This window comes from Notolepis coatsorum (genome assembly GCF_963971535.1).
Source record: "Notolepis coatsorum genome assembly, chromosome: 4".
In the NCBI taxonomy this organism is placed as follows: Eukaryota; Metazoa; Chordata; class Actinopteri; order Aulopiformes; family Paralepididae; genus Notolepis; species Notolepis coatsorum.
In genome coordinates, this window is record NC_140168.1 from 32315628 (window position 1) to 32337798 (window position 22171).

The 22171-nt window shown below is 41.5% G+C and overlaps 1 protein-coding gene across 1 annotated transcript in view; it reads left to right on the top strand.

Annotated features, from left to right (window-relative positions):
- The window catches only part of LOC311227055 (growth factor receptor-bound protein 10-like), a 119708-nt gene that overhangs the window by 91841 nt on the left and 5696 nt on the right, over positions 1-22171 (top strand). Inside the window, exons 8-15 of the mRNA XM_084312572.1 lie at positions 297-509; positions 2225-2335; positions 7417-7515; positions 9170-9247; positions 11130-11246; positions 11502-11568; positions 19946-20033; positions 21829-21922. Of these exons, the coding sequence (XP_084168698.1) occupies positions 297-509; positions 2225-2335; positions 7417-7515; positions 9170-9247; positions 11130-11246; positions 11502-11568; positions 19946-20033; positions 21829-21922 (867 nt within the window). The remainder of the gene's footprint in view (positions 1-296; positions 510-2224; positions 2336-7416; positions 7516-9169; positions 9248-11129; positions 11247-11501; positions 11569-19945; positions 20034-21828; positions 21923-22171) is intronic.

Sequence of the window (22171 nt, forward strand, 5' to 3'; positions counted from 1 at the left end):
TCATTGACCACTAACTCAAACCTTGACACTAATCCTTAAGGCAACCTGCACATGCCCGCCATAGTGCCCACCATAGTGCCCACCGGCTCCCAACGCCATCATCTACAATACGAAGCCGCAGGGGAGCAAAGTGTGCTTCTGTTTTTCGGGGCATGTCCGCCTTCTTTCTCAGTAGGGTGGACTGCCCCCCCCCCCCCCCCCCCCCCCCCCCCCCAAATCCCCCACTCGCTATGTAGACCTGGCAACCCTCGACATGTATAGTAAGACAAGGACATGCATGCAAGTCTATAAGCTAGCTTTCCCTCCCACATGTGGGCATTCCTAAGAGATGGCTGTGTAGTATCTTCTTCTCCCCCCCCCCCCCCTCCCAGAACTTTTTGAACTCCAGCAGCTGTCCAGAGATACAGGGCCATCTCTACATGAAAGAGCCCGGACGCAAGTCCTGGAAGAAGCTGTGCATGTTCCTGCGGCGCTCAGGCCTCTACTGCTCCACCAAAGGAACCTCCAAGGTACGTAGAGACGACCGCGATGGCATGCCGTCACTTAACACTGTCATTTCAAATTATTTTTGTCACATGATCGTACGTACTTACTTTTGACGCCCTCAGACAAAGAACCGTCTACAGTTGGTCTATTTTGAAGCCTCATGTGGGATATTTGAAGTTGTTAAGTCGGTCCGAATCACATGGAAGTCACCTGAAAGTACTTGACTTCAAGTGTCTTTTAACTGTGAATGTGCTCCACTTTACCATCTGTAGATAATTGAGTTTGAACACGTCGTTCATTTGAAAATGTGAAATGGACTTTTTCATCTGAAGGATAAGATTCAGTTCTTATCGTGGTTCATACTACTTGGTTGTAAATTGGCCAGGCTTTTTATCGCTGTATTTTACTTGTTTCTTTTTATTGTACTTTTTTTTTAAGCACTTCGAAACACTATTTAGAAGTGCTATATTAATATAATTATTTTTTTCTTTTTGAACTCTGGGTTCTTGATTAACACATTGGTTTGCCAGCCGGATGTGACGATTTATCACTTGGATGCCAGCACGTTAATCAATGGGAGGGACGAGCACATTTGCGAGCAATTAAACTATATCTTAAATGATGTGTCTAATACACCCGTCGCTTATCATTGACTTGCTTGCAGTCAACATGTACGAAACGGATTGTTTTTTCATCAGTACATTTCTGTTTTGAATAAGAGTATAGTTTTGGAGATTTCTAGAAAGAAAAAAAGATTCCGCGAAAATAGCCATTTACTGGAATACACAAAACACGTTGTCATTTTCCGGCTGATTTATGAATCAACTTCAACTTCAAACTTCAAATTACTTTATTTTCCTTTCGGAACTTCATTTGTGCAGTGGTTGAAAGACAAACATACAGTCACAATACATAGACAATCACCACTATATATAAAAAATAAAATAAAACTACAATAAAAAGACCACTATATAAAAAAACACCAACTACATTAAAACTACAGTACTTAAAGCATGATATATTAAAAACCATGTGGAGCAGTTCTGTATGTATGTATCGTTTTCAAATAAACGCTAGATTATCGAGAGTATTTGTGTTCTTATGCACGATACAAAAGCGGGCTGGAAAATCATTTATTCGTGCCGCGCTCAGCGCCTAACGCCACACACACACACACACACGCACACACGCACACACACACACGCACCACACACGTTGTGAACGCTGTGAAAAACAACTCTGATTAACCCAAAACTGGTAACATAGATTCCTTACCTCAGATCAGATGTTCTGCAAAAAGATGAATCCAATTCCTGATCGCCATTCCAAATATCAATGTTTATTGATCCAACATTATAGTCCGAAACGCATAATCGAAAGCTGCTCGCCAGTGAATCTGGTAACAGACACTGCTTGCCAGAGATGGGGAAACCCTGGACCGGAGTTTTTCTCTGATGCACTTTTTCACTCAATCCAATCCAATGATGTGCATTACCATCCGGGAGACGATAGGGGCGGGTATTTGCCCTTTTCGAGCTCAGAGCCATTCCCAATGATAACGTCAGGCTGGACGGATGAAAAATGAATGGATATCGCTAATAAAAGAAATAACGACCAATGTGTTAAACCACTCATGTCTCTCCTCCCGTCCTCCTCTCCTCCTCCCGTCCTCCTCTCCTCCTCCTCCCGCCCTCCTCTCCTCATCCTCTCCTCCTCTCCTCTCCCCTTGCGTGTGTAGGAGCCCAGGCATCTGCAGCTGTTGGCTGATCTAGAGGACAGCAGCATGTTCACTGTCATCACAGGAAGGAAGCTCCACAACGCCCCCACCGACTTCCAGTTCTGCATTAAGGTAACACACAGGGACTTGCGCTCTTTATATTGTGTATGCATCTAATAAGCGCTTCCACCTCCTGCCTCGTTTATTCTGGATGAATCCCGGACCCTGGAGTGGTTGTTTTGAGGCGAGAAAGCAGTCGAGACCAAAAGTGGAAAAACACCAGAAAAGGCAGATTGGCCAGTTTTTGTTATTTTACCATATTTCTCGTCATGTATAATTTTTTTTCATACTTTTTCTTTATTTTCAAAAATAGCTAAATAACGGTATCATACTACTAAACCAATATGTTGCATGCATAATTATGGGAATAGTAGCATATAATTAATGACCCCGTGTGTTGGTTAACATAGTGGATTTGTGCGTGGGATTCAAAATGATGTCCAATAAATGACTGGCCCACATGACCACATGGCTTTGTTTATAAAATATGGCTCATTTGTCAATTGGCAACGTGAAATAAAACGGAAACAATAAAGACGGCAACAAAAGTAAGTTTCACTTCTGATTTGGACCATTTCAAATGAAGTAGTGGTGTGAAAACGACCGCTAGGGAGCTGACGTCGGCATCTCATCCGCTATCATGCTCACAGACTTACAATTATAAACTACAATGGTTCCAAGAGTGACCAACACAGTTCAATTGTAAATTAAACAGAGCCTTGTGGTTTTTGAATCTAGGCCATTATTTATATATTATTTAATATTAGTGCTGTCAGGCGATTAAAAATATTCATCTAATTAATTACAGGAGTTGTAATGAATTAATCTAATTAATCGCATTTTAATCGCATAACCATTTTATGCCTGATATGCTATATTCTATAATCATATTTCAAATTGCATGTGTCCGGATGGCAGAATTCAGTACTTGTAGGAGCCAAAGCTATATATTTAGGTTATTGTATTATATAATTGTCATAATAGACCATTCTAGAACATTTGAGATGTCACAGTATGATGGTCGAACGTTCTAGAACATTTGTGATGATGTCATAGCCGAACATTCTAGAACATCGAACATTTCAGACCATTTCTGGTGATGTCATGACCGAACATTCTAGAACATTTGTGGTGATGTCATGATCGAACATTCTAGAACATTTGTGGTGATGTCATGACCGAACCTTCTAGAACATTTGTGTATCTATATTCAGCTATTTTCTCAGCCAGGTCAGTGTGCATCTTGAAACCGTGCTGAGCGCTACTAAACAGATAGACTAAACAACGTAGATTTTCGGCTTTCCAGTGTGGAGGAATTTTTATGTGTCGAGTCGGCTGTGATTTTGGAGACTCGGAAAATACAGTTTTCTTACCTTTTACATTTACATTTACATTTAGCTGACGCTTTTATCCAAAGCGACTTACAAGTTCTGTGCGACAAGACAGCAAGAAGGGTATAACTCTATCAGCTGAGTAACAATGTTCATCAAAGTGTTGCGTGTTACAGTGTAGGTTAGTTTATTAGGACAAGTGCATGACATTAAGGTTAGTCGGGGTTAGATTTTTTTTTTTATTTTTTTATCATTTCAGATAATGGTTGAAGAAGTGAGTCTTTAGTCGACGGCGAAAGATTGGACGGGATTCGGCTGTCCTAACTGGGATGGGTAGTTCATTCCACCATTGTGGGGCAAGGACTGAGAATAGGCGGCTTCTCTTTGATGACCCTCCGGGAGCTTGGATAGGAGTAGATCTGAGGCGGCCAGAAGACGCAGAGCGTAGGGGTCTTGAGGGTGTGTAGTTAGAGACCATTGACCGGAGGTAGGCGGGAGCGGTTCCCTTTGCCGCACGGTATGCTAGGTCGAGGGCCTTGAAGCGGATACGTGCAGCAATGGGGAGCCAGTGCAGGTCCCTAAGAAGTGGGGTGACATGGGCTGACTTCGGTAGGTTTGAGATCAGGCGGGCCGCTGCATTTTGAATGAGTTGAAGAGGCTTGGTGGCAGTGGCCGGGAGGCCAGCTAGCAGTGCGTTGCAGTAGTCGAGGCGGGAGATGACTGTTGATTGGACGAGGAGTTGGGTGGCTTCTTTTGTCAGGAAGGGGCGTATCCTTCTGACGTTGCTCAGGAGGAATCTGCAGGTTCTGGTTGTCGCTGCGATGTGAGCAGAGAAGTAGTTGTAGTAGTGACGTGAATATTTAGGTAAATAGATTTAGGACCACTTCTGTAAAGAAAGATTCGCTGTGGAAGAGAAATAAACCATTTGGATATCTTTGTTTTACACTGGAGCGGCTGTGGACATTATTTTTCTTTATCAACGAACGTACTACTCACGAGTAAGTAATTTTAACCAGTAGAGTGGAACGTCGGCTCTCATAGTACTGTATCTACAAAACCTTCTGTTTAATCTTCCATTTGATTAATTTGCTTAGATTTTTCAGGTCTGGTCAGGTCTGGTCAATTTGAGCATGGTGTTATTCACAGTCAAAGATAAAAAAAAATTTATTGATATTCTCATTTGGTTCATTACAATTTACTCAAGCCTAGTAACAGACACAGTATTTCTGACCCTGGGAATACATTCCCTGAGATCCATAGATGTCCCTAGAATCAGATACCAAGAACATGCAAATGGACCATATAAAAAAAAGTTTGTAAATGTGTATTCTAAGTTATTATGGAATGAATGAGATAAAAAAAAAAAAAAAAAATTTTAAATTAATTTTTAGTTAATTTTCATAATGCGATAATTTGCTGTGTAATTAATTAATGCGATAAACTGACAGCCCTATTTAATATATTTTCTCCGTATACTGAGTCCTCAAATGTACCATCTATGAGAAACCACGTTGGCATGGGTAACGCTAACATGGCTAACGCTCGTATGACTAACGCTAACATGGCTAATGCTAACAGGGTTAATGCTAACATGGCTAACGCTAACAGGGTTAACGCTAACATGGCTAACGCTAACAGGGTCAATGCTAACATACCAGATGTGGCTAAAGAACCAACAATATCAATGTTGAAGGCTGGAATGGAAGGTAATGGTTAAGTGGTTTCTGTGGTAGGTGTGTCTTTGTCTCTTACGTGTGTGTGTACAGACTTGCAGCGTTGTGTGTCCTGCTCTGGGGGTTATCCCTGGAGAGGTTACCTGCTGATCTGGGATAAGCCCAGCGGGATAAGCTGGGATGGGGACAGGGAATCTGGACTGCTAGGACAAGCCCCGTCTCTCTCCTGTGTACACACACACACACATTACGACGACATGTCAGATTGTCAGCAGGGGTGACTGTGCAGGATTGGGTCAGGGAATTGGGGCAGTGGAGGTGGTTGGGTTGTTGCTATGGTGAATTCAGTCATGGTGGGGGGTGGGTTCATTAACTAAATGTGTAGGTCATGGGGGGGGGGGGTGATATTACTGTTGAAAGTAAAAGGGAAAGTCTCTAGGGGCCTTTCTCACTCATTATATTCGTTTCCATTCCATTCCGTTCTAGCCCGTTCTGAGATCTAATGCGAACTTCCCCCCTCCCTCTCCCCCCTCTAGTTTGTGTACACACTAGTCTTGCCTTTTGAGCGTTTACGCTTGCCGTAGGCGATGATGTCACGTTCGAAAATGTAAACAGGAAGTGTCTTAACACGACGGCGGAGACTGATATAAAATGAACAAATAACCAATAAATATGAAGTTATATTTGAATCTCTGTTGTCAAGCCTTGTCAATATAACCCACCCCATTTTATCACGAATGGATGGTGTTGTAGAGTCCGCTTTTGAGCGTTTTGCAGGCTTAACGATAACGCTAAGCTAACGGCTGACGCTAGTTAGCTTAGCCTTTTACTAGTAACATTGCTGCATCGATTATATTGAATGTCATTGATCTACTGGTCGACCACGGCCGACTGGTTGGGCACCACTGGTCTAATAGAAATAAATGCATTCGAACAAGAAAGTATAGTATACAGCAATGGCTAACGCTAAGCTAACGGCTAACGCTAGTTAGCTTAGCCTGTCCAGCAGCTAACATTATCCCATCGCTCGTGGCAATTATATTACATGTCATTGATCTACTGGTCGACCACGGCCGACTGGTTGGGCACCACTGGTCTAATAGAAATAAATGCATTCAAACAAGAAACTAATTTATAGAAATAACATGGCAAACAAAAATTGCCAGGCCTAATGCGAGCCAGAAGTGCTGTGCTTTGTAACGTGGCTTCATGTTTTCATGATAAAATGGGGTGGGTTATATTGACGAGGCTTGACAACAGAGGTTCAAATATAACTTCATATTTATTGGTTATTTGTTCATTTTATATCAGCATCCAGTCTCCGCCGTCGTGTTAAGACACTTCCTGTTTACATTTTCGAACGTGACATCATCGCCTACGGCAAGCGTAAACGCTCAAAAGGCAAACCGTAAACAGAACCCGGAGCGAACCAAGACTGCAGTGTGTACACAAACTAGAGGGGGGAAGTTCGCATTAGATCTCGGAACGGGCTAGAACGGAATGGAATGGAAACTAATATAATGAGTGAGAAAGGCCCCTTAACACTCCCAAGATGTAGCACTGAACGGCACAGGAAGTCCTTCACAAGACAGCCACCAGACTTTACAATACATCACTGTGCCTCACTGCATCACTGAGCACAGGGTGACACAGTTACCATCTTCCTGGACTTTTACTTTTAAAACAACATTGTTCAATATTACACTTACTGTATATTTTATATTAGAATGTATATACGTAACATAGGAAATGTATATCCCGGACCATATTTTATTCTTAGGCTTATTTTTATTCTTATTCGTGACTTTGTTTTTGTCTACCTAAATGTTTACTGTGAGCGATTTGTAGTGCCAAATTTCCAAGTATTTCGACCATGGCTCAGTGGAATAAGCCTTGTACTCAAAATGTCATAGGTTTGAATTATCGCCTATGATTCATATCATCCCTCTTTCCATCTCTCCTGTCACCCTTGTCTAAATATTGCCCAAGAAAGCTGAAATGCCAAATAAATAACCTTTGAGAAAAGCACGACGGAAACACGAGACACGGCGACCCCATGTTGATATTCATAACGTGTCTCTTCTTGACGTGACTCGTGGTCAGTATTCCTGGGTTCTGAAGTGTGTTTGTTTGTTTGTTGGACATGCAGCCCAGTAAGACGAGGAGCGACTGTAAGGAGCTGAAGATGCTGTGTTCCGAGGACGAGCAGAGTCGGACCTGCTGGATGACTGCTTTCAGACTGTTAAAGGTAGTCTCTCTTTCCTCTTTCAGGCTGTTAAAGGTAGTCTCTCTTTCCTCTTTCAGACTGTTAAAGGTAGTCTCTCTTTCCTCTTTCAGGCTGTTAAAGGTAGTCTCTCTTTCCTCTTTCAGGCTGTTAAAGGTAGTCTCTCTTTCCTCTTTCAGGCTGTTAAAGGTAGTCTCTCTTTCCTCTTTCAGGCTGTTAAAGGTAGTCTCTCTTTCCTCTTTCAGACTGTTAAAGGTAGTCTCTCTTTCCTCTTTCAGACTGTTAAAGGTAGTCTCTCTTTCCTCTTTCAGACTGTTAAAGGTGGTCTCTCTTTCAGACTGTTAAAGGTAGTCTCTCTTTCCTCTTTCAGACTGTTAAAGGTAGTCTCTCTTTCCTCTTTCAGACTGTTAAAGGTAGTCTCTCTTTCCTCTTTCAGACTGTTAAAGGTAGTCTCTCTTTCCTCTTTCAGACTGTTAAAGGTAGTCTCTCTTTCCTCTTTCAGACTGTTAAAGGTAGTCTCTCTTTCCTCTTTCAGACTGTTAAAGGTAGTCTCTCTTTCCTCTTTCAGACTGTTAAAGGTAGTCTCTCTTTCCTCTTTCAGACTGTTAAAGGTAGTCTCTCTTTCCTCTTTCAGACTGTTAAAGGTAGTCTCTCTTTCCTCTTTCAGGCTGTTAAAGGTAGTCTCTCTTTCAGACTGTTAAAGGTAGTCTCTCTTTTAGACTGTTAAAGGTAGTCTCTCTTTTAGACTGTTAAAGGTAGTCTCTCTTTCAGACTGTTAAAGGTAGTCTCTCTTTCAGACTGTTAAAGGTAGTCTCTCTTTCAGGCTGTTAAAGATAGTCTCTCTTTCAGGCTGTTAAAGGTAGTCTCTCTTTCAGGCTGTTAAAGGTAGTCTCTTTCAGGCTGTTAAAGGTAGTCTCTCTTTTAGACTGTAAAGGTGGTCTCTCTTTCCTCTCAGACTGTTAAAGGTAGTCTCTCTTTCAGACTGTTAAAGGTAGTCTCTCTTTCAGGCTGTTAAAGGTAGTCTCTCTTTCAGGCTGTTAAAGGTGGTCTCTCTTTCAGGCTGTTAAAGGTAGTCTCTCTTTCAGGCTGTTAAAGGTAGTCTCTCTTTCAGGCTGTTAAAGGTAGTCTCTCTTTCAGGCTGTTAAAGGTAGTCTCTCTTTCAGGCTGTTAAAGGTAGTCTCTTTCAGGCTGTTAAAGGTAGTCTCTTTCAGGCTGTTAAAGGTAGTCTCTCTTTCAGGCTGTTAAAGGTAGTCTCTTTCAGACTGTTAAAGGTAGTCTCTCTTTCAGGCTGTTAAAGGTAGTCTCTCTTTCAGGCTGTTAAAGGTAGTCTCTTTCAGGCTGTTAAAAGGTAGTCTCTCTTTCAGGCTGTTAAAGGTAGTCTCTCTTTCAGACTGTTAAAGGTAGTCTCTCTTTCAGGCTGTTAAAGGTAGTCTCTCTTTCAGGCTGTTAAAGGTAGTCTCTCTTTCAGGCTGTTAAAGGTAGTCTCTCTTTCAGGCTGTTAAAGGTAGTCTCTCTTTCAGACTGTTAATAGTCTCTCTTTCTCTGCTTGGGTGTTTTTTTTCCTTCTGTAAAAAAAAAGCATACAAATTGTATTATTATTTATAACTTTTTTTTTACACTACATCGTCTCCCTTGACAGCATTTTTAGAAATTACTTTGTTCTCTCTTGTCTTCACAGTATGGCATATTACTGTATCAGAACTACAAGGTCCCTCAGCAGAGGAAATCTCCCCTCACACATTTCACTGCTCCTGTGGTAAGGCTCCCAGCTCCCACCTGCCCTGTGGATCGACCCCACTACCATCAGGCTTAAATGCCTCCCAGACTGATCCATTTAATTAGCTGATGGTCAATCGGAAACCAGTCCACCTTCTGGCCTGGTTGTCCCTTCCTTTAAAGATGCTGTAAGTGGTATTTGTTTCTGTTTAAATAAGTGACAAATAGCTCTACATTCTGACCTCACTGATATAGTGTTTAGTCAGTAACATCATGGGTCTCCAAGTCCCTCCGCTCTGCAGTAAACACACATTTTCTTTCTGGTATCCCTTTCCACTTTATCCAATCAGGAGACAGAACCCTAGATACTTTTACTTATTTCAAGAAATCTTGCCATGTTGATTATTTTACCTGTTCAAAGCACACATTTGCTTAAAACTATTTTTATTTCTTATTTTTTTGTCACTGTTTTTTTTCTTAGTGTTATCCTGATTGGATAAAGTGTATTTACTGTTTACTGCAGAGAGGAGGGACTGGGAGACCCATGTTACTGACCAAACACTCATATATCAGTGATGGCCGTTGGAATGTAGAGCTGTTATTTTAACATTTAGACCACTTATTTTAACAAATAAATACCACTTACAGCACCTTTTAAGTTGACTGGTAATACAGGATTTATTTTAATGGTGCTGAAATGTATCTCTCCGGGTCAAGCGATTGTTGATGTGTTTGAACCCCCTTGTTAAATGGATCATAGCCCAGATTCATGTCAGGGGTCATAGGCTACTCAATAAAACAATCACCACTATGACTCTAAAAAGAACACCCCACAAACAAACATCTTATCTTTGGGTTAAATTTGAAAGAATGAGCATTGACACAATCCACACCTAATGCCGGGATCGGACCAAACTAATTCAGCCAGACTTTTACACAATGCTGTCGTGGCCGTCACATTTCCGGCGCCGTGCCTGATTAGGAACGACGGACGGGTGTCTTCACCCCTTGTAGTGTAAACATAATCAAAGAACAGAGATGTGGCATCTGGGACGTGCCCCCACCCCCCCATCCTGACAAAGTCTTCCATGTTGGAATTGTTTGCCCCTTTTTCTTCTTCCAGCGTGACAATGTGTGCGACATATTCTTTGAATTTGGAAAAAGATTTTAAGTCCAAACCAAACCCCTTCCCCCACCCCCGATCTCTGGTGAACAAGAGGCTTGCAGCGATTTGTCGGGGAGCGACGCGTAGTCTCAGTCAAGACACGGACACGGTTTTACGATTCTATGATAACGCGCTCCGAAATGCGCCACGCTACACTTAGGCCTAGTCCACTCATATGCATGTCTGTTTAAAAACAGGTATTTCCCCCTTTTCGTAAACATTATTTTTGCCCGTGTAGACAGAATCACCATAATGCTTAATGCTTTACCAAGAAAGACACAATTTTCTTTAGAAAAACTAGTTAAAGTTAAAATAATGGACACAATAACTGGCATCGAGAGGCTTAAGGAAATTGCATTTAAATGGTGCAGCACTCTTCTTGTAAGTATGTTCATTTGGGCATAGCTTGTGCGGCAGCGATCCTAAAAGTACTGTGGGATACACACCTCAAAGCTAGTTATTGACTTGTAATGTCTGATTGCAAATTACTAATATTGTATTTGTTTAGTTGCATCTACCATATAATACACACAAACAATCGAAGAGAAAGGTATAGTTCTGTGGTTGAAATGAATGTGAGGACTAAAGAAACCCAAGAGGGCTTCTGTTTCTCTTCAGAGGGGACATTTGTGGATTGAATGAAGTGGGTCTCTCTGCAGACAGGATTTGTCACGCCCCAGTGAGTGTGTCTGGCTTGTTTGACCTTTGCCCCCTGCCCCCTGTCCTCCCCCACCACCCCCCTGCTCCCCCCCTTCAGCGGAGTGTGTCTGAGAATTCCCTGGTGGCTATGGATTTCTCTGGACGGACCGGCCGCGTCATCGACAACCCCGTAGAAGCCCAGAGCGCTGCCCTGGAGGAGGGACAGACATGGAGGGTGAGGAGAAGGGAAGGGGTTGGGGGGGACATGAAGGGAGAGCTGGAAGGGAGCGGGGGGGGGGGGGGGTGCACGAGAGGAAGTCTTTCTCTGTCGAGGAGAAGGACCTTGAGGATGGGGGTAGGCGGGGAGTTGAAGAGTAGACCGAGGCTTGTGGTTTCGTTTGGGAATCTGAGAAGACTTTGGTTTGGCAGAGACAGATGTATCCTATTATCTGAAGTCTGACGTTCATGTGTCTTTTTCTTTCCTTCTCAGAAGCGGAGTCAGCGTATGAATGTCCTGGGCAGCCCCAGCCCCCTGCATCCCCCTTCTCTTAGCACAGGTACATAGAACACCGGCCCATTCAGACAATCACACACAGGCTTTTGTCTCGGCCCAGGTTATTTCAGTATCGGAATACCTTTTCATTCATTGGTTCAATGTAGGGTTGCCGTGGTGATGTGGAATTTCCCATGATTAATAAACTCATGACAACACCGGTGTTACCGGACATTTGACAAAATAACAATCAATATCTGTAGAGCGCTTACTTTGATCTTTAACATTATGCGGCTACATTGATCCATTCTGTCTGTCCGTCTACGTCTGTTAATTAATTTTCAATGACAGGTATCCATTTGTTGGACAGATAAACCAACAAACAGTAATGTTTTCCGTAAATGTTCTATTCGTTCATTGACGGACGGATCTATGTAGCGCATTGATCAAATACTGTGCAAACATGCTGTTGCTGGCCTGGACTGGTCCTCTGAGCTCCTGTCCAGTTGAGCTGCTGCAGGGTTTAAATCAGAAAGACTGCCAAATCCTCTGCCATCATTGTGTAACCTGTCGTGTCGTCTCTAGAGCCTTCTCTCTTTCCTTCACGTGAAGTTAACTCAACTCTAAAAGTAAAAGTGAAACTTAAGCTACTCTGTGCTGCGACTCTGATGCACAGACTTATAAGATAGCTCTGCTTGTCCTCTCAAAAATCAGTTTATGTTGTCTGACTAAGTATTGATAACACGCTTAGTATTTTACAAATACAATAATTTTTTATTTGACGAATGTGGTCACTGATATGCAAAAATTAACTAACTGGGTTTTCTTTTTATTTATAAAAAGGAAAAAAAGAAAAGCATACACCGGTGGGCAAGTAATGTACTTTGTGGATGCCTGAACACAGAATAATACCGGTATCACTGACTACCACAGCAAGCCTAATTCAATCTTTATTTATACTAGATAAATACAGAGTAATTAAACTAATTTACACTCTCGTCGAGTTGTTACAGTCACGTGTGTTAATAAATACAAAAACATCAGACAATCGGAATAATTAAGAGCATGTTTCAAAAACAAAAACGGAGGTAACAATTTAAAAACAACTACATATTGTCAAGGTCCTAAACCGACCTATATACACTGACTAGTGTCTGGTTTCAGAGTTTCCTGCAGGGTATTCCATGAGGTAGGGGCAGAGAAGCCAAAAGCAGATCTACCAAGTTCAGTACAAACTCTAGGCACTCTTTAAGTGTAAGCCAATCACTGGATTGTGTACGATAATAATAAATAATAATTTTATAGCGCCTTTCAGGAAACCCAAGGTTGCTTCACAGTCGAGAGGGCTAGGGAAAAGGGGCAATAGGGGAAAAAGGGGGGGGGGGATACGATAGGGTCCAGTGGTCCATTCCAATAATGACGTAATACTTACTTCACTCACTATTGTTTTTCTTTTTGAGATATATAAGAAGCAGAGATTTGCTAGCATTTGGTGGCAATGCTAGTGAAAGTGATTGGGAGGACTGTATTAAGTATGGTCGACCCCGTGTTTGAAGCCATCTTCAAATGCAAAGCGTCTAGCATCCAATTGTTAATGCTAACATTTGCTACCAAACATTAGAGCTGCTATGTAAACCTAAGTAAGGTTAATCTAAAGTAAAGTTAATGGTGAAAAGATTTTTTTTTTTTTATTTTATTTAGGCTATATATATATTTGAGAACTACCGCATATCAAGACCCTCTGTCTCCTAACAGTACCTCTTCCATTCACAGACACACACACATGCCTGCCCCTGAAAATCACATGGCCAATATTATACCTTCCAAACAACTTCCTGTTTGACGTCTTTATGCCCATTCACTTCCACTAACAAACTAATTCTCTCTCTCCGATATCTCAAAAGGACACAGTGTCATAGATGCAAATTGCTTTACATAAGCCACATTTCCTTTGAGCCGTCACTAGGGGCAGAACAGCTAACTGTGAATGAGTTGGTGGCATCACCAGTCATGTAGATGTGCTTCACATCTGCAAAACTACTGGTAAAAGTGCTCATTAGAAATGATTTAAAGGGGAACACGACTCAAATAGAATTTTTTTAAAGTTAATTCAATGCCCTAAGACGGTTCAATCAATATTTGTGAACATTAGCTACTCTATCAAAGCCAAAAACCAGAGAAGTAAGAATCAAATATGCCATGTTATCCAGTATGACGTCTGGAGCTGCTCCATTGACATCCAAATGAGCTTTATTGTATGGTAGTGTTGTCAGTTCTGAAACAGGAAACGTACCTATGACCTCAGAACATTCCCCTGGGTGTTCTCTGTGTCACCAGGGTCGATTCAGGCTCCTCCCGGCAGTGTGTCAAAGTGTCCTTGAGCAAAATACTTAACCCCTAACTGCTGCCGATGAGCAAGCTGGCTCCTTGCATTGTTGCCTCCACAATGTGTGGATGTGTGAGTGAATGGGTGAATATGTGGGATAAGTTGTAAAGCACTTTGGATAAAAGCGCTATATAAATGCAGTCCATTTACCTAGAACATCTTTCCCAATGCAATGCATTGTCTATGGAGCAGCATCAGACTTTTGAGTTTGAACAGTGTAGTTTTTTGGATTTGGGAGAGAGTTGCTAATTTTCACTAATATTCTCATACTGTCTTAGACCAAAGGAATAATATGGATTCAGGGCAAATCGATCAACAGCCTTAGCCTTAATCAATAGATATGAAGAAATAACCACAGCAGTAGATAAGAGGAATTACACAATAGAGGTGTTTATTGACTTAAAAAAAGCATTTGATACGATAGATCATCACATTTTAATTTCTAAATTACAAACGTACGGTGTGAGAGGGGTGGCGATTAACTGGTTAAGTAGCTATCTTGAAAATAGACAACAATATGTACAACTCTCTGGTTACACATCTGAATGTATGGATATTGAATGTGGTGTCCCCCAAGGTTCAGTCCTGGGGCCCAAACGTTTTCTATCGTATATTAATGATATATGTGAAGTGTCAAACATATTGCTATTTGTTTTATTTGCTGACGATACAAATTTCTTCAGTTCAGGAAAATACCTTAAAAAATTTGCAGATGACATTGTAAATGAAAATGTGTAAACTCAAGATATGGTTTGATAACAATAAGTTGGGATGTCCGATATTATCATTCAAATGTGATATCGGTTGATATCGATATCGGAAATTAAGAGTTGGACAATATCGGTATATCGGTATCGGTAAAAAAGCCAATATCGAGCATCCCTAACAATAAGTTATCCCTAAATAAAAAAAAAATTAATTATTATATTTACTAATCGAAAGAAGGAGGACAATGTGGCATTATGTATAGACGGAGTTAATATTGAAAGAGTATCTGAGCAAACATTTTTGGGTGTTATGTTGACGAGAAATTTACATGGAAGCCTTACATAATGTACATAAAAAAGAAGGTAGCCAAGAGTGTTTTTGTTTTGAACAAGGCAAAGAATGTGCTTGACTATAATTCTATGCAAATATATTATATTCACTCATCCTACCATATTTGAGTTACTGTGTGGAAGTGTGGGGTAACACGTATGAAAGTAACTGTCATGTACAAAGGTCTATGACCATATCAAATATACCTGGAGCGGGCTGTACATGAAACCAGCCCGTCCAGTAAGGTGCTTTAAGCACAGGTCCCGGTAGGCAAGTAAACAAACAAATGCGTTTTCCAAAAGGTAAATGATATTTATTATAACGCAAGAGGCGAATGAAACCCACAACAAATAGACAACCAGGGAAAAGGGTAAGGGGAGAACAAACAAGCTAAGTATAATAAAGTAAACAAATATCAGCGTTCACAGACACTAACCAACCAGCCAGTGGGGTTGGTACTGGGAACCACCCAGCAAACGTACCTAAAGTACAAGTCCACACAAAGTGGCAATGGCATACAGTTTACAAATATATATATATAGTTCCACTTAAATCGAACAGTGGCAAATGGCAGTAGAGTATCACTCCACACCAGGCCACGTGAGCGGATCGGCGCCGGCGAGAAATCTGCTCTTTAAAGCTTGGTCCGCTCCGCTAATTGCTCATGTTGACCCCGCCCCCAAGTCGCTCTCCGCTCGCTCACCGCTCACCTTGAATCGAGCGCTCCTCGCGTCACATCGCTCGGCAGATTTTTTTTTTCTTTTTTTTGGAGCATGGTGTAAATTAGCTCAAACTACAACAGTCTACACCCCCCGGGCCCCTTAACAATTGTTTGTATTGAGCCGCATTGTAATTGTACCCATTCTGCAATGTTAAATAACGTTGTTTATCCATTCACTAGCTCTATTAAGCGATTATAGCTAGCCTAGCCACAATGCTATAGTCGCTGCCATTAACGTTAGCATGTAAGCTAACGACAACAACAATGGCGTCAAAACTTTTTCTAACATCCGTGAGTGACAAAGCCTGAACAGGATCTCACAGGTTCACCCTTCTCATTGGTTGAAAATGGCCTTCATGTTTGTACATCGCCATCTGTTGCTTTGGCATTGTACTACATGTATATTACATCAGTGTTAAACCACTGTGTGAGCGGCCCGGAGCAGATTGGAGCGGAGGAGAACTCTCGCTCCAGACGTCGCGCCGACTCATTTTAAAACCCACTCCTCGCTCACGTCAAAACCGCCCGCTCCGCTCCCCGCGCCGCTCACGCTCCGATCCGCTCACATGCACTGCTCCACACTCAGTGGAAATAGGCACAGAGGCCAACAATAGAATACTCACTCAAATAGGTAAGTGGCACAGAGAGGCCAACAATATATATATATTAGGGATGTCCCGATCCGATCACGTGATCGGGATCGGGGCCGATCACGTGATTTTCCGAAGATCGGGATCGGCAAATTTTTTTTTTTTAAATATTATTTGGGTCTGAGAGTGTGGCTGGTCTGCCGTTCTGCAGCTGGATACTATTGGTTTTTTTGGCAAAATTCTTCTACTCTGTGTGACAATAAATAAATGAATGATGATATGCAATTTAAAACCAAAACTAAGGCCTCAGTATGAGTTTAAGACGTGAACATGGTCATGTTTGTTGAATAAAAAATAAAAATAAAAATAAAAGTAAAGAAAATATATATATATATAATTTTAAAAAAAAAATTATCGGATCGGGAAATATCGGTATCGGTAGATACTCAAAATCACATGATCGGGATCGGATCGGGAGCAAAAAAACGTGATCGGGACATCCCTAATATATATTCACACACAGTACTTGGTCCACACAAAGTGGTAAATAAGCACAGTATCGTTCCACAACAGTGGCAAACAACGGCAACCTCACTCCACTCTGGTCACTGGCAAATGACAAAATGAGGCGCCAGGATGTGTGTGTCCTGTCAGCGTCTATTCGTATGCTAACGGAGTTGTGTTTCCGCGGTCGGTTTGCGCGATCTGATTGGCCACTGACGTTTATCTCGGCACCAATCGCGTTACTTCTAACAAGCGCGCCAGCAGGCTGTTACCCTAACCTTAACCCTAACCTTAACCAACTAACCCTAACCCTAACCTTAACCCTAACCTTAACCAACTAACCCTAACTTTAACCAACTAACCCTAACCCTAACCTTAACCCTAACCTTAACCAAATCGCGCAACCGAACGCGGAAGTGCAACTGCGGGCCAATCGGATCGCGCAAACCGACCGCGGAAACACAACTGTTAGAAAAAGATATCAGGCGTCCTCCTGTCAGGCTTTATCCACCCGCCCCTTGAGGCTGCTGCCGTCAGCTGCCACTCATCAGGCAATCAGCACTCTTCAGTGTAGGGACGGGCGGCACCTGACAAAGAAAGAAAGGAACAGGCATTAATACCATGACACACACACCACATACAATTAACACATATTACATATACTAACCTGATGTTTACATGGTGTTACAAATATGGCAATAATGATAATGAACAACCCACGTACGTGACAGTAACATAAAGCCTTTATTTATATTACAGAAGAGAGCAGTAAGAATAGTTCACAAAATAGATTCAAGAGAACATACCAATTAATTATTTATTAAATCCAGACTATTGAAACTTAAAGAGTTAGCTGAAATACAGACTTTATTATTTTTGTTTAGAGCTAAATGCAGAGTATTACCAGCGAATATACAGTGGTTGTTCGTTTCCTGTCCAGATGACAGCAGAAGGAAATTTTATTTTAAGCACCAATTTGCACGAACCACCTTAAAACAAAGGTGCACCTCAGTTATAGGTATCAAACTATGGAACTCTTTGCAGAATGATGAAAAGAGTTCTACTAATATATTTCACTTCAAAAGGTTGTACAAAGAAAAGATAAATAGACAGTATAGGACAGTTTAGTATAATATTGCAGTTTAGCATAACAGGATAATATAGCATAGCATTACAGTATAGGCTAGTAGGAGTATAGTAATATAGTATATATCAGCGTAACATAGAATAATAATATATTATATAAATATATAGATAAATGTGTATAAATGAATGAACCTAATTATGTCATTTAACTGAGATACACAAAATGTATTTAGTTATGTTAATTTAATTGTGTTGATGTTTCCATTTTTTGCAAAATAAGTATGTACATTCTGTTTGGTTTGGTAAACATTGCAATTAGTCTTATCAGTGTACTGTATGTGTGTAGGGGCAGGTACAAATAAGAATTTTCTTCCTGTTCCTTTCGGCCATGGAATTCAGTGGAGCATATTAACTCATTCTGCGCCATCGCTTAATGCGCGAGAGGGCGCTAGAACGCCACCGCTTTAATCAATGGGGGGACTGCGAGATTTGCGAGTGCTTAAAATACATATTATAGCTATGGGTCTAATACACCCGTCGATTATCAGTGAGTTGCTTCCAGTCAACATGTACTAAACGGATTGTTTTTTTTTCATCCGTACATTTCCGTTTTATATCGTTTTGAATATGAATATAGTTTTGGTGATTCTTAGTAATCCCAGGAAAAGACGCGATAATAGCCCTTTAGTGGAATACACTAAACACATTTTCGCCTGATTATCTAATCATCCTGAAATCAACGCTAGATCATCATTATTATCCTTCCCCATGCATACATGAAATGGCCCTCGTAGCGCGAGGCTCCCCCAGTCCCCTCCTGCACCCAACGGCACACAGCCACACACACACACAGCCGCGATCGCGGTAGAAAGAAATATCAGATCAACGCAAGATTTTATATATAGAGTCCTTACCTGGTATCTGATGTAATGCATAAGAAATAATCCAATTATCTGATCGCCATTCCAAATACTGCTTGTGGAGGTCCGTCCCACATTACCGAGCGTTACACATGGGCGGGCGGGCGGGGTTACTTACTGTTCCATGCCATCGATGTATAGGCCTACCTCGCCTGAGTATTTAAACCCCCGCCCGCACGGCTCGGATCGTCCCAGAAAATAAACTACACCATTTATAATGGAGTGCTGCAATACCAGCTGGAAGGCGTAGGCGCCGGTATTTGCCCTTTTGCGAGCTCAGACCCATTCCCAATGATAACATCAGGCTGGATGGATGAAAATGAATGGATATCGCTAATAAAAGAAATAACGATTAATGGCGGCTACGTGGCGTAGTGGGCAAGGCGCTCGCCACGAATGCGGAGACGCTGGGCTCGCCTGTTCGAGCCCAGCGCTCCACATTGCTTTCAGTTTAGCTGGTCGTTCATACTAATACACATTGGCCGTATTAGGGGGTGGGAAACTGATGGGTGGGGATCGGGCGTTGTGGACAGCGACTCCTACAGGTCGGTTGGTGCGCCTGCGCAGTAGAATCAGGAAGTGTCAGGGGCAGCGTGAGCCTCCAACGCGTTACTCCTCGCCACTGAGCGATCGAGCTGCGCAGGTGAAAAGATGCGACTGCTGTTACCTCAAGTACCGGAGGGGACTTGTGCTATGTATGACTTAGTCCACATTGCAGCCGGCTTGTGGGAGGCAAGAAACAGCATTCGTGACAGGGGAGGGTTGAATTGGATGATACGAAATTGGGATGGGAGAAAATATAGAAAATGGGAGAAAAAGTGGATAAAAAAAAATAAAAAATAACGATTAAAACCCGACTATACTCGTGATTGGCGCTGAACTGTCGGCAAGTTAACCCGACTATCATCGGGTCTGGCGTTGAATGAGTTAATATGTACTGTTGGACTGTAATAATTCCATGTATGAAATTTTTTTATTAAATTAAATTAAAATAATATGTATGAATTCTGAAATTGGACGTAGTTCCCCTTTAAACAATTGTGTAAAGGTTGAACTGAAGCAATGGTATACTACACTGTATATCTCCTTTAAGGCTGGTCACCAGTGAGGTGAAGTTCTATTGGTCATACAGTATATTAAGGTTATTTTCAGAGCGTGACACTGTCTCAAGGTTGTTTTATCTTTTTTATTGTCAGTGATCCACAGAACGCAGTTATGGTTCCATGGTCGCATCATGAGAGAGGAAGCCCACAAAATGATCATACAGCAAGGCCAAGTAGACGGGTAAGAAGTCAACATCTTTTAACCATTCATGCAATGGAATGAACACTATTGACCATTTTAGAAAATAATGATTGACATAGTGATCCGCCAATCAAAACAGTTTTTTAGACACTACTACAGTTGACATCAAGGCTCAGACGCTACACAGAAAAGGATATCTACCCAACAGAAAATAAATGGAGCACAGCAATTTACCCATCTCAAAGCCCGCCCTCATTTCTTGATCCTCCAATCACAACCGTTGCTCATCCGAGGGACGAAACAGTTGTGATTGGAGGATAATTTAATTTTTTTAAAGAGGGTTGGGCTTGAAATAGGTCAATTAACACATTCTGTGCCACGCCTCTTCCGGGAAACGGCTATGCGATGCCACCCATTAAACCAATGTAGTACGTCACCTTGTTTGTAGAGCTATAACTATATTCTATATTATAGCTATGGATATACAATACTATAGTCATTTTACACTGGGTTTCTTCCGGTCAAGATGCAAAAAAGAAAGAATTTTTCCATCCATACGTTCCCGTTTTATACCGTGGTGAATATGAGTGTTATTTCGGAATGGTCCCGGCCAATTATACCAAATCCATTCGCGTTTTGTCCCTACACATGCTACAATAAAAAAAATGCATATGATCGGTATTATGTTCCATCATGAATGCATGAAAGGGTGTGGGGGGGGGGGGGGGGGGGGTCGTTTTTCGATGCTTTGATCGTCACCAACGGAATACGTTATGGAGTAGCGTTACACACATACGCAATGAAAACATTATTGGATCAACACAAGATTGATACCATATAGCCCTTACCTTGACTAGGATGTACCCCGAAAAGAATATTCCAATTATCTGATCGCCATTCCAAGTATAACATAATCCAACACAGAATCCAACACGGGAGTAATTGTTTCTTGTCAATCCGAGCATTAGAACCGCTACACTTGTCCGACAAAGAAAAGTCCTCCCGGACCTATATAATCGAGACACAGCCCAAGACTCAACGTTTAAAATGGTGCTCGATACCGCCGCCTGGTAGGATGCGGCCGGTACTGCACCTTTGGATTCCCAGTATGCATTTTTCAGGCAACACACAGCTCCCTGAGATTGAATAGGATAGGGTATTGAAATCGAAAAAAAGGAAAAACGACCCAGAAACGAGAATCTTCGTGTATGGCACTGAACGGTTGGAGCCCAGAAACGAGAATTCTCGTCAACGGCACGAAATGTTAAGAGGTCTAGTTGGAAAACGTTGTATTTCTGACACAAATCTCTCACTATCTAAGCCCTTGTGAAAAAAGTATCATAGTAGTTTGATGGTAATTTCAGTTTTACCATGGTGCCATCATTTTCTGTGGTACTGCTATGGTAAACGTTATGAATAATTTACAGTGGTACTGCTATGGTAAAAGTTATGAATAATTTACAGTGGTACTGCTATGGTAAAAGTTATGAATAATTTTCTGTGGTACTGCTATGGTAAAAGTTATGAATAATTTACAGTGGTACTGCTATGGTCAAAGTTATGAATAATTTACAGTGGTACTGCTATGGTAAAAGTTATGAATCATTTACAGTTGTACTGCTATGGTAAAAGTTATGTATCGCCATGGCACCACTTTTGTACCTAAATAATGGTATAATCCAATTTACCGATGGTAATATCATGGTAAATCCATCATAAAAAAAACAATGGAAAATACCATGATACTTTTTAGGAGGCCTTGCAGAAAATGTGAAAATGGCCAATTGTCTGTCTTTACAGAAAAACATCTTAACTATTTCCCCTCCTCGGTCAGGTTGTTCCTGTTGCGGGACAGTCAGAGTAACCCCAAGGCGTTTGTCCTCACCCTGTGCCACCACCAGAAGATCAAACACTTCCAGATCCTGCCGGTCAGTTAATTTACCAGTAATGTAATCCTTTAGTCAACAAATGGCATAGGATTCTGTCAACCAAGTGATTTAGCCGATTTAATCGACAAATCTGTAAAATTGTGTTTCCTGTATTATTGTCTCGCAGACGAACCTCTTTGGATGTACTGGTCCAGAGTCAGATTTGGCCCTATTATTATTATTATTATTATTGCATACATAATGTTATTGAGATGCAAGAGATTATTATTCATAATTTTCTATGAAACA